The sequence below is a fragment of the Mytilus trossulus genome, unplaced genomic scaffold (assembly GCF_036588685.1).
Source record: "Mytilus trossulus isolate FHL-02 unplaced genomic scaffold, PNRI_Mtr1.1.1.hap1 h1tg000103l__unscaffolded, whole genome shotgun sequence".
Taxonomy (NCBI): Eukaryota; Metazoa; Mollusca; class Bivalvia; order Mytilida; family Mytilidae; genus Mytilus; species Mytilus trossulus.
The window spans coordinates 1,744,780-1,760,483 of NW_026963296.1; the positions used below are offsets into that span (position 1 = coordinate 1,744,780).

Here is a 15,704-nt window from a genome sequence, read left to right on the forward strand (position 1 = left end):
TCTTCCTACTAGGAATGACAATGAATGAAGTACTGTAAATTCAGAAATTAATGCGAGGTTTTTATTATTGCGAAAAATGCGACTGATCATGAGTTGTAAACGCAATAATTTAAACTCGCATTTTGAAATATTTTATATGAATTTAACAGGACTTTTCTCAAAATCGTAAAAATTAAAATTGCATTTAAGTCTAAAATGACAAAATCGCAATAATAAATGCATGCAATAATTTCTGAATTCACAGTATAACTTCTAAAATAAGAAGCTTTATACAAATAGTTGATGATGCTGACACTGCAGTGTAAGCTGTATGTCTCGTATTGAACAACTTTAATTGCAGGCCAGACAAAACATTAGCATCCATAAGAAAGTCAAGGTCACTAAAAGTAGAGTTTAAACTCAAAAGACAAATTATCTATAACCAAAACACAATTTGTTTGAATGAATTCATAGAAGATTTTTTAACAGTTTTACAACAGAAGACTGAAAAGGACAGAAACCAAGTGTCAGCAAAAAGACCATCATGTCCTGAAGTTCTGAGTTAAAAACTTCCAGTAATTTAATCTGGTAACCTCACAACGTCACCATATGCATTTAGTCCAAAGGCACAAATCTCTCCTCATTGTTAGTCTTACTCTTCAATTACTGTAATACAACTAACCACAAAAATGTTTTCAGTTTCATAGAAATAACATCATACTTTCAATTTAACTAACGACAATTTTTTTTCTCTGTTTCACGGAATTAACATCAAACAAACAATTTATTACCAATCATCAATAATATTTCACATCTTTTTCATCATGTTTATCGCTCAAGCTTAAAAATACAAACAAATGTTTACAAATCATGAAATTGTTCTTTTTTCTGATATCTTGTACACTGACTCTATTTTCACACTAGACAAATCTATATAGTCTGCTTATGATGTATAAGCCACTGTCATTATTCAATCACCACTGAGCACGTGTTACACCTGATAAATTATTATAGTCTGCTAATATTCTCCACTGTATCCGACTAAGTCTCCATCTGCGTAATCTACCTCGTGACTTTCCTGTCAAAATGCATCGTGGGAAGGTGTGAGTAACAGAACTTCTCCTTGGTAACTCATGTAATTCTGCTGCAACTAACTCCTGGAATGAGAAAAACATTGGTCAGTCTACAGATTAGGCCAAAATGCAATATATGTGTCTGTGTGGTTACAGTACCTAGTCGTACCTACCATACTTTTTAGTTGTTATACATGTATTAGCTTATTCTAAAGATTTTTTGTAATTTTTCATTATTTAAAGCACTATTAAAGTCAGAGACTCGAAGTCAAAAAATAAAATAAAATGTCAAAAAATCCCTACCTACCTAACCTTACTTTTAGTTTAGATGCAACTGGAAGTTTCAACCACACAATCTATTTTTTTTGCCTTAATTAATTGTAGGGTTCTGACTAAGAAGAGTCCATAAGTCATGGTCTCATGAAAATTGGCCTGGACAAGTACTCATCACTTTGAAACTTGGAAGAGACATCAAAATTGTAGAATTCTCAAAACTATTTTTTTTTACCATGGTGACGAAAATCTGTTGTCTCCAATAGTATTTTAAAATTGTGTTAGGCCTAAAAAGTTCACAAAAATGTGGGTGATCAGAGTGGTCTGAAAAGAACTCTGGGATAATATCAACTGAGTCTTATAGATTAAACGAGATTGATAATCTCGCTTGAGCCGGGACGGCAAAAGCAAGAAAGGCAATCGAGTTGAGATGATCAATGATAATCTGTTTATCGCTATTTTACCTATGACGACGTTGTCAATTTCGTTCAAAAGGCAATCGAGTTGAGATGATCAATGATAATCTGTTTATCGCTATTTTACCTATGACGACGTTGTCAATTTCGTTCAAAATGCAAACGAGTTGAGATGATCAATGATAATCTGTTTATCGCTATTTTACCTATGACGACGTTGTCAATTTCGTTCAAAAGGCAATCGAGTTGAGATGATCAATGATAATCTGTTTATCGCTATTTTACCTATGACGACGTTGTCAATTTCGTTCAAAATGCAAACGAGTTGAGATGATCAATGATAATCTGTTTATCGCTATTTTACCTATGACGACGTTGTCAATTTCATGTCATTTTCGTTCAAAATGCCATGTGCCTGCTTAGTTTCTTTTTCCATCTCAAGCGAGTAGCATGATATGAAAATTATCACAAAAAAGATCAAAGGAAAAATGCACAAAATAGCGATAACATTTATTATCATTTCATTGCAATTTTATATGATGATTAACAAATTAATTCTATTTTGAGCCATGAAAACGTAAATAATAAATAAAAATATTGCTATTTATTTTCTTCATGCCGTTGGACACAATTGCAAAAATAAAATTAAAGTTCTTGAACTCACCTACAAAAATCTTTAATAAATCTTCTAGCAATAATAAATTTGGAAGAAAAAATTGGAAATACCAACCTACCATATCCTATTTGTTTCAATTATGTAAATACCTATATTTTTTATTGGCCTTATGTAGAAAAATTATTTTGATATTTTTCAAATTGGAACAGTGAAGAGTAGGGAGAAGATGCTTCAATGAATACATAGGGAAATAAATGCTATTTTTAGAAACCTGTTATGAACTTCAGGGACCACTGTTATGAAGATAAAGTATTAAGATGTGGAATTCTTCTTCTTTTTTTTTGAGGGGGGTAGGAGTATAGTTAAAAAAATGGCTGTGTCTAGATTAAATCTGATAACACACAAATTCAATGACACTAACCCTACCCCGAACCCACTGTTCTAATTTTTCTTACACTCTATTTTATTTTATAAAATTCCAGATTATCTTTAATATATGACCTTTACCTTGAAAGGATATCTTTAATATATGACCTTTACCTTGAAAGGATATCTTTAATATATGACCTTTACCTTGAAAGGATATCTTTAATATATGACCTTTACCTTGAAAGGGTGAGGTAAAACTCTGCTCTTTTTCATAGTCACAAGTCTCAATCGTTGTGGTCCATATTGTTTAATTAATTTACGATTGTTAAAGTCTCTGTTTGCGGCCCATTTTAAAAGCCTTTTTTGATGATTAAATTTTGGTTCTGCAAATGGATCAAACTCCTTTGGTGTGTCTGCACATGTTCTGATCTGTGTGCACAGTTTCCATGGTGATGAAAATGATTCTGTCAGTGGTTTTGATAATAAAGGAACCTACAATAAAAAATCAACAATTAATATAGTGGACTGGTTGAATCAATTGGTACAGATGAAACATGAATTTTTATTGTAAAGAGGTTTTATTATGGGGACGAGGTCCCCTATAACATTAGTAAAATCAATAAAAAAAAAAAAAATCGGGAAATTTTCATTGTACTAATGAACTTAAAATCGTTCAAACTTTTTTTTGTCGCTTTTTTTAATTCCTGCATTTGCACAGAATGCAGAAATCTACTCCCTTCTTCCGGTCATCATTGTCGTGAGACTTTAAGTAGTCTAGTAAAATATAAGAACTCAAGGAACACAATACTAATATTTTTTTTTTTTAATAATTCTTTGTCTTTGCATCTTCTTAATCTAAACATTTGATTAAAGTTGATAGCTAATTATAAAACTCAACTGAATTCTGTCATTTCACAACAACTACAATATTTTCTGAAATCTTGATTGTGTACTACTGAACTGCAGGCTCGGGCCATTTTCCATTTTTTGTGACAGTTCTCTTGAATTTTTAGGTTTTTTCTTTAGAAAGTGTGGACTGAAAAATCTATTCAGTTTTAAATTTCCAATGAATTTTATGAAGTTCGGAGTTATAACTCTCATCACAGGGAATCAGGTACTAATAAAAAAAACAATATGAGAGATGTAAACTGTGTGAAGCTTGTTTCCAAATCTTAATTTTGAAATATTTGTAAATAATAAATATGTTTAAACTACAAAATGCAAATTTTTATTATTTTTTTTTTTTACCATTACAATGATTATGTAGGTACACGAAAATTTAGTTTTAATAGAAGACTACTAATCCAATGAAATGTTACATTTGAAGTGTTTAAATACATTAACTTTTATTTTAGTGGAGAATTACTCATCAATTGAGGTGGTGCTGAATTGGAGGAAGATTCTCAGAATTTTTACAGAAAAAGTGGTCTCACTAATTAGCGACAAGAAGCGACAAGAAGAATATTTTTTTCTTGTCGCTAAATAGTCTTCTTGACGCTTCTTGTCGCTTTTTGACGCTTCTTGTCTCTGATTAGTAGGACTCGAAAAAAGTAATAAAATCGTTTCTTTCCCCTGTCTCATGTAACCCCACGATCTTTGTTGATTTTGAAAGTTGTTGACCTACAAATTAAAGTATTGTATGTTGATGTTTAAATCATCTACAGTAAACAATATTATGTTTAGATTTAACAAATACAAATTTTTAATTAGTGCACGATCTCTAAGAATGATTGAAATATTAAACCAGTGAACTGGTGAAGGATATCCCTGCTTCTTCCAAGAATGACGTCACTATAAAATGCAATGTAGGTTGGATATATTTAGAATATCTCGTCATACTAATTTTTCCGGATTGTAAAATAAGTGTTAATAGTGTAAAGGAGAGTTCAAGATACGATAATTTTGTGAGAAACAGAAGGGAAATGTGTAAAAAAGTGTTTAAAGTCAAACTATTCATTTCTGGGTCTCCTTCTCTTCAATCTAAGTAAGATTTGTTTGGGGGTTTTCCACACTATAACATGTATAAAATCAAAATGAATGATGTGAGGGAGTGTCACTCTGGTCAACCCCATAGGGGATTGACGGCTTGAAGCCGTCTTTCCAAAAAAATGAATGTAATAGAAATAATGGAGATTTCTAAATGTATGCAACTATTTCAGTTGACACAAAAATTCAAAATGTTCTTTACTTCAAATATCTTTCAATCAAACACACATATAGTACCTGGTACAAAATTCAATCATAATCCACAAACCAAAGCAAATTTTATATTTTAATGGAAATAAATGACTGTGTTTAATCTATGGCTAGCAACTTGTCAATGATACATGCATCAAATGAAGTTTTAATTAATTTTTTTTGGATGTTTACTAAAATAATTAATTCAGAAAAAATACACTGATCCTAACAGCACTAAAATAGGCAAAGACAGAGGCAAGATATATTATATTTTTTGAAACAAAATTAAATATGCACAAACTTTACAAGTGTATAAACATTGACCCAAAACAATGTGTTTGGGGCATTTTTTCCTTTCAATCAACAAGACAGTATTTGTAATGCAAACTCCAACATCATCTCCCACCTGCCTTAGCAAACATTATATACTCTTTGAATTAAATGAGTAATTGACCATTGAAATAATATTGGTGTCAATGTTACATACTCCCATAAGAATAAAGCCAAACAAAAAAGTATAACATGTATGTTTACTGTAAAGTGCTGAACAAAAATAGGGTAGGTAGGACTAGGTAGTGATAGGGTAGGTAGGACTAGGTAGTACAAAAATAGGGTAGGTAGGACTAGGTAGTACAAAAATAGGGTAGGTAGGACTAGGTAGTACAAAAATAGGGTAGGTAGGACTAGGTAGTACAAAAATAGGGTAGGTAGGACTAGGTAGTACAAAAATAGGGTAGGTAGGACTAGGTAGTGATAGGGTAGGTAGGACTAGGTAGTACAAAAATAGGGTAGGTAGGACTAGGTCAGGGATGATTCTACTATATAGTTTAGGGCCGCTTAGCGGCCCTCAATTCGTCCAGCAGCCCCAAAAAAATGTGTGAAAACAAATTCCCAATTCAGAATTATTTAAAAATCGTTTTTTCCGGAAATGCTTTCGTCACCGATTCAGGCAGTTACAATTTTCCCCATTTGTCTTCAACGTGTTTTAAGATCCGAATAAAAATGATGGTAAATGGAAGATTGCTGAGATAAGGTATGTTATCATAATTGTTATTAGGCAGCAACCATTTGATTTTCTGGGGGGGGGCAATGGTTTTTTTTGGTGAAAGAAATAATTTGTTTTGGACCCTGAGAAAAAAAAATTGTTTGTTTCACCCTCAGCTGCCACTATATGTAATGCTAAAATTGAAAGGAAAAAAAATAGATTGTTTTTCGCCGATAGCGAAAAAAAAAATTTGTACAGAAAAAAAAACATAGCCCCCCCCCGAAAATCAAATGGTTGCTGCCTTTATATGTGGTTATCTGAGACGTTTCAAATTCTCAATAACTTTGTTCTCGTAAAAGCAGACCTTCAAATGAAATATGCTTTTACTAGATCAAATACTCCCATAGCATTTCCTTCAATTAAATTGAAGAAAATGCTATGGGAGTATTTGATCTCGTAAGAGCATATCGATAATAGACTGATAGATGCTTTTTGTCAAAATGGGTCGTTTAAAAGCAGACCTCGGCAGGGAGTAAAACTTGTAAATTTTGATAAATTTAATGGGCGCCGATCTCGTAAAAGCACATCGCCCAACAGAACCGGTTCTATAATATGTTTATAAAAAATATAAATCAAAATTGTTGCCTGGCTCTCAAATCAAAGTCCAACTGTCTGAGCATTTTAGAAAATACATGTTGATAGAGTCATTCATGATGAAATAGGATATCCACACATTATGGAACAGGTGAAACTTGATACAATTTCCGTTTTTCCAGGAAAATAATATTATTTCATCATAGATTGTATGCGGAAAAAATTCCCAATTGGATGAAAATTCCCAATTTTGATGGTCAAGGGACCCATTTGAAAACAACTGGAATCATCCCTGTAGGTAGTGATAGGGAAGGTAGGACTAGGTAGTGATAGGGTAGGTAGGACTAGGTAGTGATAGGGTAGGTAGGACTAGGTAGTACAAAAATAGGGTAGGTAGGACTAGGTAGTACAAAAATAGGGTAGGTAGGACTAGGTAGTACAAAAATAGGGTAGGTAGGACTAGGTAGTACAAAAATAGGGTAGGTAGGACTAGGTAGTACAAAAATAGGGTAGGTAGGACTAGGTAGTACAAAAATAGGGTAGGTAGGACTAGGTAGTACAAAAATAGGGTAGGTAGGACTAGGTAGTACAAAAATAGGGTAGGTAGGACTAGGTAGTACAAAAATAGGGTAGGTAGGACTAGGTAGTACAAAAATAGGGTAGGTAGGACTAGGTAGTACAAAAATAGGGTAGGTAGGACTAGGTAGTACAAAAATAGGGTAGGTAGGACTAGGTAGTACAAAAATAAGGTAGGTAGGACTAGGTAGTACAAAAATAGGGTAGGTAGGACTAGGTAGTGATTTTTTTTTTTTTACATTGAGTCTATGGAAGCAACATTGTGACTTTCATAGTTCTTTATCAAAAATTGAAAAAAAAACACTTTAGGGTAGGGGATAAAAATTAGGGTAGGTAGGGGTACAGTCAACTCTTAAGAGTCTAGTCCAAATAATTATGACATCTTGAAAGGCTATTATATTTTTTTTCTTTGACGTCAACCAGGAAGGCCTCAAAGCAAACATTTAAAATAGCCTTCCAAGACTTCATACTTATTTGGACTAAGTAAACTCATACTTTTTTTGTTTGCCCAAAAACGTGAAAAAGTCTCTTTATTTTAGATGTGATCATGTCTTGCTAGAAGAAATTTAGTAGTAAAGCATTTTTTGAATGAATAAAGGGAATCTTTTTTATTATTATTACTTGCAATGTCACACGTTATGTCTGTTAGTGAATATTCTTGCCCATACATCAAGAGTCTATAGTCTTTAGTATGCGTCATCTTGACACTGATTTTCTCATATGTACTTTGGTCACTTGCGCGTTTGAATACATTAATCACGTTTGTATTTTCTCTTTGTACTTTCACTTTAATTTAGGTAGGCGCTGTTGATACTGATTTATAAAAACAAATGATCAAATCTTGGAGTATCGTCTATAAACTCGGAAACTGCATATTGTATGTCTGCACTGGCTTCGGTGTTAAGTAATTCTTCTAGATCTAGATTAAGTGTTCCTGTTTTGAAATATATTGACTGGCGGAGTTTTTCTCTATCCAAACTGTAATTGTCACAAGATAATAAAAAATGTTCTACAGATTCTATTTCTCCGCAAGTACATTTGTTGTCTTCTACATGTGTGTTAATGAAATGTTGATACCCCTTTAGTTTGGAGTATCCTGATCTGAGACTGTTTAGTATATTGAAGTGTTTTTTTGATGGGAAGTCGAGTTTGATTCTTTTTGATGCATCTGGGTGATGATTAAAAAATCTTCTCCCAACCTCACTAGATTACCATTGTGTCTTCCATTTTTTAATGACTAATGTTCTCTGATGACATCTTGAAAGGCTATTATATTTTTTTTCTATGACGTCAACCAGATGAATATTTCGACAAAAATATACACAATTTCCAATGAATATCATCATCATAAAACAGAATGAATTGTTTTACGCTAAAGTATAAAGTTATTAATGATTATTTTTAATGACTGTATACACCTCGGGGGGGGGGGGCACTTGCTATATAATTAGTGGTAGGGATGAGCCGCTGGAATAGGTCACTTTTTCATGCTCTTTGATATATGAAAAGGGTGAGAAATTCAGATTAAATATATCAATAGGTTGATATTATCACTTGCTCGATTATATCATAAGTATCTGAAACTAATCAGATGTCCGTATTTATTCTTGATCGGTTAAACCAGTCGTAAATGCATCAGTTATTTGTCAAACCAATTAAACTCTATTTATTCTGATGTGGTATTTCCACTATTGCCAGTGATAGATGCAATAAATCCAACTATTTTGACATTTGCACCTAATTAACAATCAAGGGTTTGTATACATAAAACATGATAACAATTATTTTAAGAAATTCCATTGTGACAGCGTCCTTTACGAGGGAACAGCAATGAAACTTTTTATCAGTTTTTAATTAATATTCAAACATGTTAAAATTAGTGAAGATGTAACACTCTGGGGTGATATTACATTTATCTGACCATAAGATGTAATACCATCTTTGATCTGACCAAACGTCTTTTAAATGTATTGTATTTTGGAATTGAAAGCATAATGAAAGATAATGCAGTAAGAAAAAAGTGTTTAAATTGAGAAATTTATTGGAAAAGAAGGTGATATTATTGCGACTATTTTGCTTCGTAACAAGAACGTGCTGATGAGCGGGAAAAATATTGAAATATATCTATAGGTCTGTTTTTTGTTAACTAATATATGACAAGGTATATATTTTTGGTTAACAAAATATATGAAAAGGATGGGGTACTTGATGTCTCAGCTGCTCACCCCTACCAAAAAAAATTTGAAGTGGCCCCCCCGTGGTATACACAAAAAATGATCAAGATATAAATTTGCCCTTCACATGACACAACCCCTTGGCCATGTAGAAATGTATATTAGTATATAATGTATCAAGTTTATGAGAGAGTAACCAAAATAACTGTCAAGAAAACAAAATTTCAATGTCAATTTGTTTGCTTAATGAAAAAAATATAAATTACTGTTTTACTGTGATTAAGAGCAAATGTATTTCGTAATGAAATTGCAACTCTGTTGACTATGGAGGCTGCCATCTTGGTTCGAAGACAACTCAATGATAATATATGTCAAAAAACTATCTTAATTTTATCCACAAAAATGAGACTACTTTATACAAACTTAGTGTTTTAAGTTTTCAATATCGAAATAATTCTTCAAATTTTGTGTAAGTCAAATCATTTAAGTATATTTCTATTTTGGTGTTATCATTTTGTTTTAAAATTTATGCCATTTAAGGGCATGCGAGTTGGAGTACCGGAAATTGCCCAACCTTTTCAGTTCTAAAAAGTGCTTACGTTTAAAATACAGTTCGTCGCCTAGAAAAGCGTTTTGCTGACATAAATTAATTTTATGACGTCATTTTTAGGTCACATATATATACCACGTGACAACCCAGCCTCGATCTCTTTTACGCTGTGGCCAAATAACAGTGAGTATGATGAAAATTTAGCTATTTCTAATCCATTAAAATTTTACATTAATTTAAGTCATCTGATGTATTAAGTGTACAATTTGACTGTATCAAGGTATTTTAATGATGTACAGTCATTATTTTTACGAAAAATTATGTTCTTGTGATATATTTTCAAGACCGGCTTTTTGTACCACGTCGACAAAACCGAGACATTCAGCGCCGACATTTTGACAAAGGAACTTTATACTTTAGCGTAAAACAATTCATTCTGTTTTATGATGATGATATTCATTGGAAATTTCTAATTTAAAAATGAAGTTGTCAAGACTTGATTCCGTTGTCATCTCTGATTCAGAAAGTTTGCCCATATTGCGTTGCGAGTAACAAATGACTAATATGGCGATTATTCACACGTGGGATACGGATGAATAGGTTACCGGAAGAAAAGTATACCGAAATGCGTGCATGAGTTTCGTGTATTTTTTATGTACTCTCCCTTATAATTGACTTGGATGTCCAACAAAAAAAGGGGGGGCGTAAAAGGAATATGTCTGTATCTGCAACAAGTACGATTCAGTCAAAGATTTATAAACGAATCAAGTCGTGATTTTCTTTGAATATATGTATTAATTTCTATTGCAACTCTTTGAAACTAAAAGTACACGTGTAATGGCCGACTTTTCCATTATTTAAAATTATCTAAAATGTTTTCATATATAATATATATTTTTATTGAATTATTGAGCTTTTAAAACTGTGTGTAAAAAGTCTACACAGGGAACCCGAAAAGTAAAGAAATGTATTTTTTTTAGGTCCACATTCAGAAGCCTAACTAAGCATTAAGCAACCATGGGGAAGGAAAAGATTCATATCAACATTGTCGTCATTGGTCACGTCGACTCTGGAAAGTCAACATCAACTGGCCATTTGATTTACAAATGTGGTGGAATCGACAAAAGAACCATTGAAAAATTCGAGAAGGAAGCAGCTGAGGCAAGTTTAGAATAGTCTTATTTTCATTTTGTATATATCATGTATATTTAATTCAACTAAGTGACATTAATAACTGTTTCTGCATGTCTGAAATGTTTAACAAGTATTTCATCAGTACATGGTCATAAAAAAAAGGGTGTTTCTGCAATCCTTGAAATAAGGATACCACAGTGACATTCTAATCAAATTCGAGGATAAAAACTAAATGTGATGCCGCCATGGCTAAAAAAGAAGAGACCAACAGACAAATAAAAAACAGAATACTCAACATGAACCCGATCACAAATTGGTGTGATTTTTAAGTACTCAATAAAGTGAACCAGATATATATTAAGGAGATGGGTTTCAATATATCTTTCCTATTAAGGAAGACTAAAAGGTCAAATTGCTCTTTTAAAAGAATCAATAAGATAGAAAGTTTTGCTGAATTGTCATACATTTAAAAATGTACTTAAAAGACAGGTGATGCATGTGATCATTGTAATCACAGGAATATACTTGACAAACAGGGGTGCAAATTGATGTTCAAAACAAAAGATTTGTGTATGACAATACTGCTAGTGTTAATGTCTTGTGATATCTTTTTTAGATGGGAAAAGGCTCCTTCAAGTACGCCTGGGTTTTGGACAAACTGAAGGCAGAGCGTGAACGTGGTATTACCATTGACATTGCTTTGTGGAAGTTTGAGACCACCAAATACTATGTTACCATTATTGATGCCCCAGGACATAGAGATTTCATCAAGAACATGATCACTGGTGAGTGTAAATCTTGAAACTGAAAATGTAGCAAAAGTGGCTGAAAACCAGATTCTTGATAGATGACTCCTTGAGGGTTTTAGTATACTGGTTGTAGGATTTGACCTTCATGGTACTAAGGGTGGAAAAAGAAATTATATTGGTTCATATTAATTATCAGTCTGCTAAACTGTTATATCGTTTGTCTGACTAAAAGAAATTTAAACTTTTCTACTAGATATATTCCAACTAAAAAAAAATAGTTCGGTAGTTCTGTCAGGTAGTTTGGGATATACTATACTCTACAACATGCATTAACTATATTACAAGCATACATGTATTGCTTTATACAACAACAAAATTTGAGATTCATGTTTTTAAGTTTCATTTTGTTCATTTTAGGTACATCTCAAGCTGATTGTGCCATTTTGATTGTTGCATCTGGTACTGGTGAATTTGAAGCTGGTATCTCATCCAACGGTCAGACCAGAGAACACGCCCTATTGGCTTTCACTCTTGGTGTCAAACAGATGATTGTCGGAGTCAACAAGATGGACAATACTGAACCACCATACAGTGAAGTAAGTATTGATATTTTACAATTTCTAAGTAAAACTTGGGTGGTGATGCACACCACATTCATTTAGATTCTAATGGTCAAACTGCTCGTGTTCAGGTTAGAATTTATTGTGGCATCTTAACAAATGTTCTAAATCCAAAAATGACTTGAAAATAAATTCTGGGGAAATGTACTGTAAAATTTTAAATTTGATTTTTGTTATGTAAAGCTAATTTATTGATTTCTTTTTTAGTCCCGATTCATGGAAATCCAGAAGGAAGTCAGCAGTTACTTGAAGAAAATTGGATACAATCCAAAATGTGTAGCTTTTGTACCAATTTCTGGATGGCATGGAGACAACATGATTGAGACATCTGAGAAGATGGGTTGGTACAAGGGATGGTCCGTTGAAAGGAAAGAAGGAAATGCCAGTGGAAAGACCTTATTCGAGGCTCTCGATTCTATCCTCCCACCATCAAGACCCACAGACAAAGCTCTCCGTCTCCCACTCCAGGATGTTTACAAAATTGGAGGTATGGTCTAATTAATACTAGAAATCATGTCAAGTCTGAATAGATATAGGAAGATGTGGTATGTGTGCCAATGAGACCTCTCCATCCAATTACCAGTTTATTAAAGTGAACCATTGTAGGTCAAGGTCTTCAACATTGAGCCTTGGCTAACATCGAACAGCAAGGTCCAAAGAGCTGGAAAAAAATTACAAGTGTAAAAAGAATGGTCTAATCTATATAGAAATTGGGCCATTTCTAGTAACATTTTACATTTGTTGTTTCAGTACTTGCTTAATGTTGACAGGATTTCTGTGGCATAGTTGCCTTATTCTTGAGAGTTCTTAAAGGCTATGTTGCAACACATTAGTAACAAATTTTAAATGATTTCGTATTATATCAAACTGGTTTCATCCTATAAAATACGTCGCCATTTTAATTCTAAAAAGTTTTTTTTGAAGCCCTTTCTATCATCATAGAATGTTAACAGTATACAATAAGGGTATTGAAATTAATGTTTTATTATATAAATTTTAGGTATTGGAACAGTGCCAGTAGGTAGAGTAGAAACTGGAATCATCAAACCAGGTATGGTAGTTACCTTTGCTCCAGCCAACATCAGTACTGAAGTTAAGTCCGTAGAAATGCACCACGAGTCTCTCCCAGAAGCTTTACCAGGAGACAATGTTGGTTTCAACGTAAAGAACGTCTCTGTCAAGGAAATTCGTAGAGGAATGGTCGCTGGTGACAGCAAAAACGACCCACCCAAGGGAGCCAAAAGTTTCGTTGCACAGGTAAGCATTTCAAGCTAGTGTACACAATGCCAATTATCACCTAACACATACCCAAGGTTTGTTTGAATAATGGAGTTTGTCCCTTTATGATGTATGCAAATGAGGCCATCAACTCCATTTATTATACTTCTTAACGTATAAACAACACTCTAAATGAAATAAACCTAAACAAGATAGTATTCAGAATTTCAATGACTACAGCAAGTGTTATTACAGATTGGTAAAGTCTCCATCTTTGCTGATTTATCATACTTGCTTAAATAAAGGCAGATAGAAAGTAGAAATCATGTTCTGATGCTATTGAAACATGGTTATGGACCTCTGTCTAACATCTTCACAGAAAATTCAACATTTTTTTATGTCTGATGAAAATGGATAGGGCAATGAGTAACTTCAGTTTGCCTGGATCAAATGTTATGATACTTGTACACGATTTTAATTACAACAAAACTCGTGATCAAATTAACATTTTGCAGTTCTTTGGTTGGTGTCCCTTTATTACATAACATGTAAGTGGGTGCATCATCTTTCTGTGGACACATTTCCCATGTTTTTTTTTATAAAATATTGAATTTGAACCTGGTATTGGTTTCTCTCAAATATTATGCATATTTTGTTGGTGTTTGAACATTAATGATAGGTATATGATTTGGATGAATTGGGCAATATTTGCTCTAGTTTTATCCTGGTGTTAAAAATGAAGTTATTTGAAACCCTATTGGTCACGCCTTCCTGAAAGAAAGCTAAATTTATCTAAAGGATAAAAAAAACTAATGGTTTTGGAAAAAAACCACATCACAATTAAATATTGGACAAAAACATAATTAGATGGGACAAGTCTGATATTCGTTGCCAAAAATACTTTGTCTATATTTAACCACATTTTTCAACATTTTTTTAAGAAATGACAATAATACAATTGTTCTTATTTAACAGGTCATCATCCTGAACCACCCTGGAGAAATTAAGAATGGATATGCGCCAGTCTTGGATTGTCATACAGCTCATATTGCCTGTAAATTTAACGAAATCAAAGAAAAGATCGACAGAAGAAGTGGAAAGAAACTTGAAGAATTCCCAAAATTCATCAAATCTGGGGATGCTGGTATCGTTGACATGACACCGTCAAAGCCTATGTGTGTTGAATCCTTCCAATCATATGCCCCATTAGGACGTTTTGCTGTCCGAGACATGAGACAGACCGTTGCTGTAGGAGTCATCAAAGAGGTCACAAAGGCAGAACCTGCCAGTGGCAAGGTTACCAAATCTGCAGCAAAGGTTGGTGGCAAGAAATGATGTGAGGCGTGGGATGATGTTGATATGGAATTGAAGACCGAAATAAAAAACAAACTAATTTTTTGTCAAAATTTAAGACCACAGCAAATTATGTATTGGACAATTTGGTTGCTTAGAAGTAAAATTCATCGTAAAGAAATCAGGCGGAAAAACTTGTAAATGCTATAGGCAATGGCATAATTTTATTTATGTTAAAAATAAAAAAATAATTAAAAAAACATGTCCATCATCTTTTTGTGTTTATATTATACCTATGATTTGTTTGCTTTCCTATGAAAGGCAGTTCGATCCCTAGTCTGGTCTAGAACGAAAAGACCTGACAATTCTTCTTAGGAGCAGGCATCATGAAAAAGAGTGAGCAAATACTATTTTGGCCTGGCCAGTTGCTAGCAAAAAAATGAAAATGGAATGTGCCAATGAGACTTATTGGTGTTTGTAAATGTTCTAATGAAGTAAAATTGTTTCATTCTGTGTGTGTGTACTGAGGATGGAGCCTGTTATTCAGTGGTCATCATAGGTTGCTGTATATCACTTTTGTTTTGTAATTAAATCCAGCCATTAGTTGAAATGATTCTCGTTGGTAATTTTAAAACTTTCATTGGAAGGTGGTATGATGTTGAAGCTTCTTTCATCTCATATTGGGAATTTAAACCTGATCTTGTTTCTTTATTCATGTCTTGATTGTGGAGGTGGACAGGACTGCACATGTAGAGCATTTTGCAGACAATCTCTACAGTGCATTTAACTTCTGCACATAATGCTGATCAAGGTGAGAAATGCACAAGCTAACTATCCTTACACTAGATCAAAGTGAAAAATAGAAAGAAAAGCTAGTTAACTATCTGCATCATGGTAACGACATTTG

At 33.2% G+C, this 15,704-nt stretch overlaps 2 protein-coding genes across 3 annotated transcripts in view; one reads left to right on the plus strand and one right to left on the minus strand.

Annotated features, from left to right (window-relative positions):
* LOC134699977 (elongation factor 1-alpha) overlaps positions 1-15,070 on the plus strand; it is a 31,712-nt gene extending 16,642 nt beyond the window's left edge. The window contains exons 1-7 of one of the 2 annotated variants that reach the window (XM_063561381.1): positions 9,791-9,966; positions 10,764-10,944; positions 11,534-11,702; positions 12,084-12,262; positions 12,494-12,773; positions 13,287-13,543; positions 14,480-15,070. In XM_063561381.1, the coding sequence (XP_063417451.1) occupies positions 10,801-10,944; positions 11,534-11,702; positions 12,084-12,262; positions 12,494-12,773; positions 13,287-13,543; positions 14,480-14,839 (1,389 nt within the window). In that variant the 5' untranslated portion in view covers positions 9,791-9,966; positions 10,764-10,800 and the 3' untranslated portion in view covers positions 14,840-15,070. Of the gene's footprint in view, positions 1-9,790; positions 9,967-10,763; positions 10,945-11,533; positions 11,703-12,083; positions 12,263-12,493; positions 12,774-13,286; positions 13,544-14,479 lie in introns of those variants that run through there. The other variant, XM_063561380.1, reaches the window with a different exon arrangement.
* Positions 701-9,726, minus strand: LOC134699978 (small ribosomal subunit protein uS14m-like). Its single transcript, XM_063561382.1, has 3 exons — positions 9,500-9,726; positions 2,964-3,218; positions 701-1,136 (listed from the first exon to the last, which is right to left on the minus strand). Exons 1-3 carry the CDS (start codon positions 9,569-9,571, stop codon positions 954-956), a joined length of 510 nt encoding a protein of 169 aa, XP_063417452.1. The 5' UTR covers positions 9,572-9,726; the 3' UTR covers positions 701-953.
* Positions 15,071-15,704: the final 634 nt, after the last annotated feature.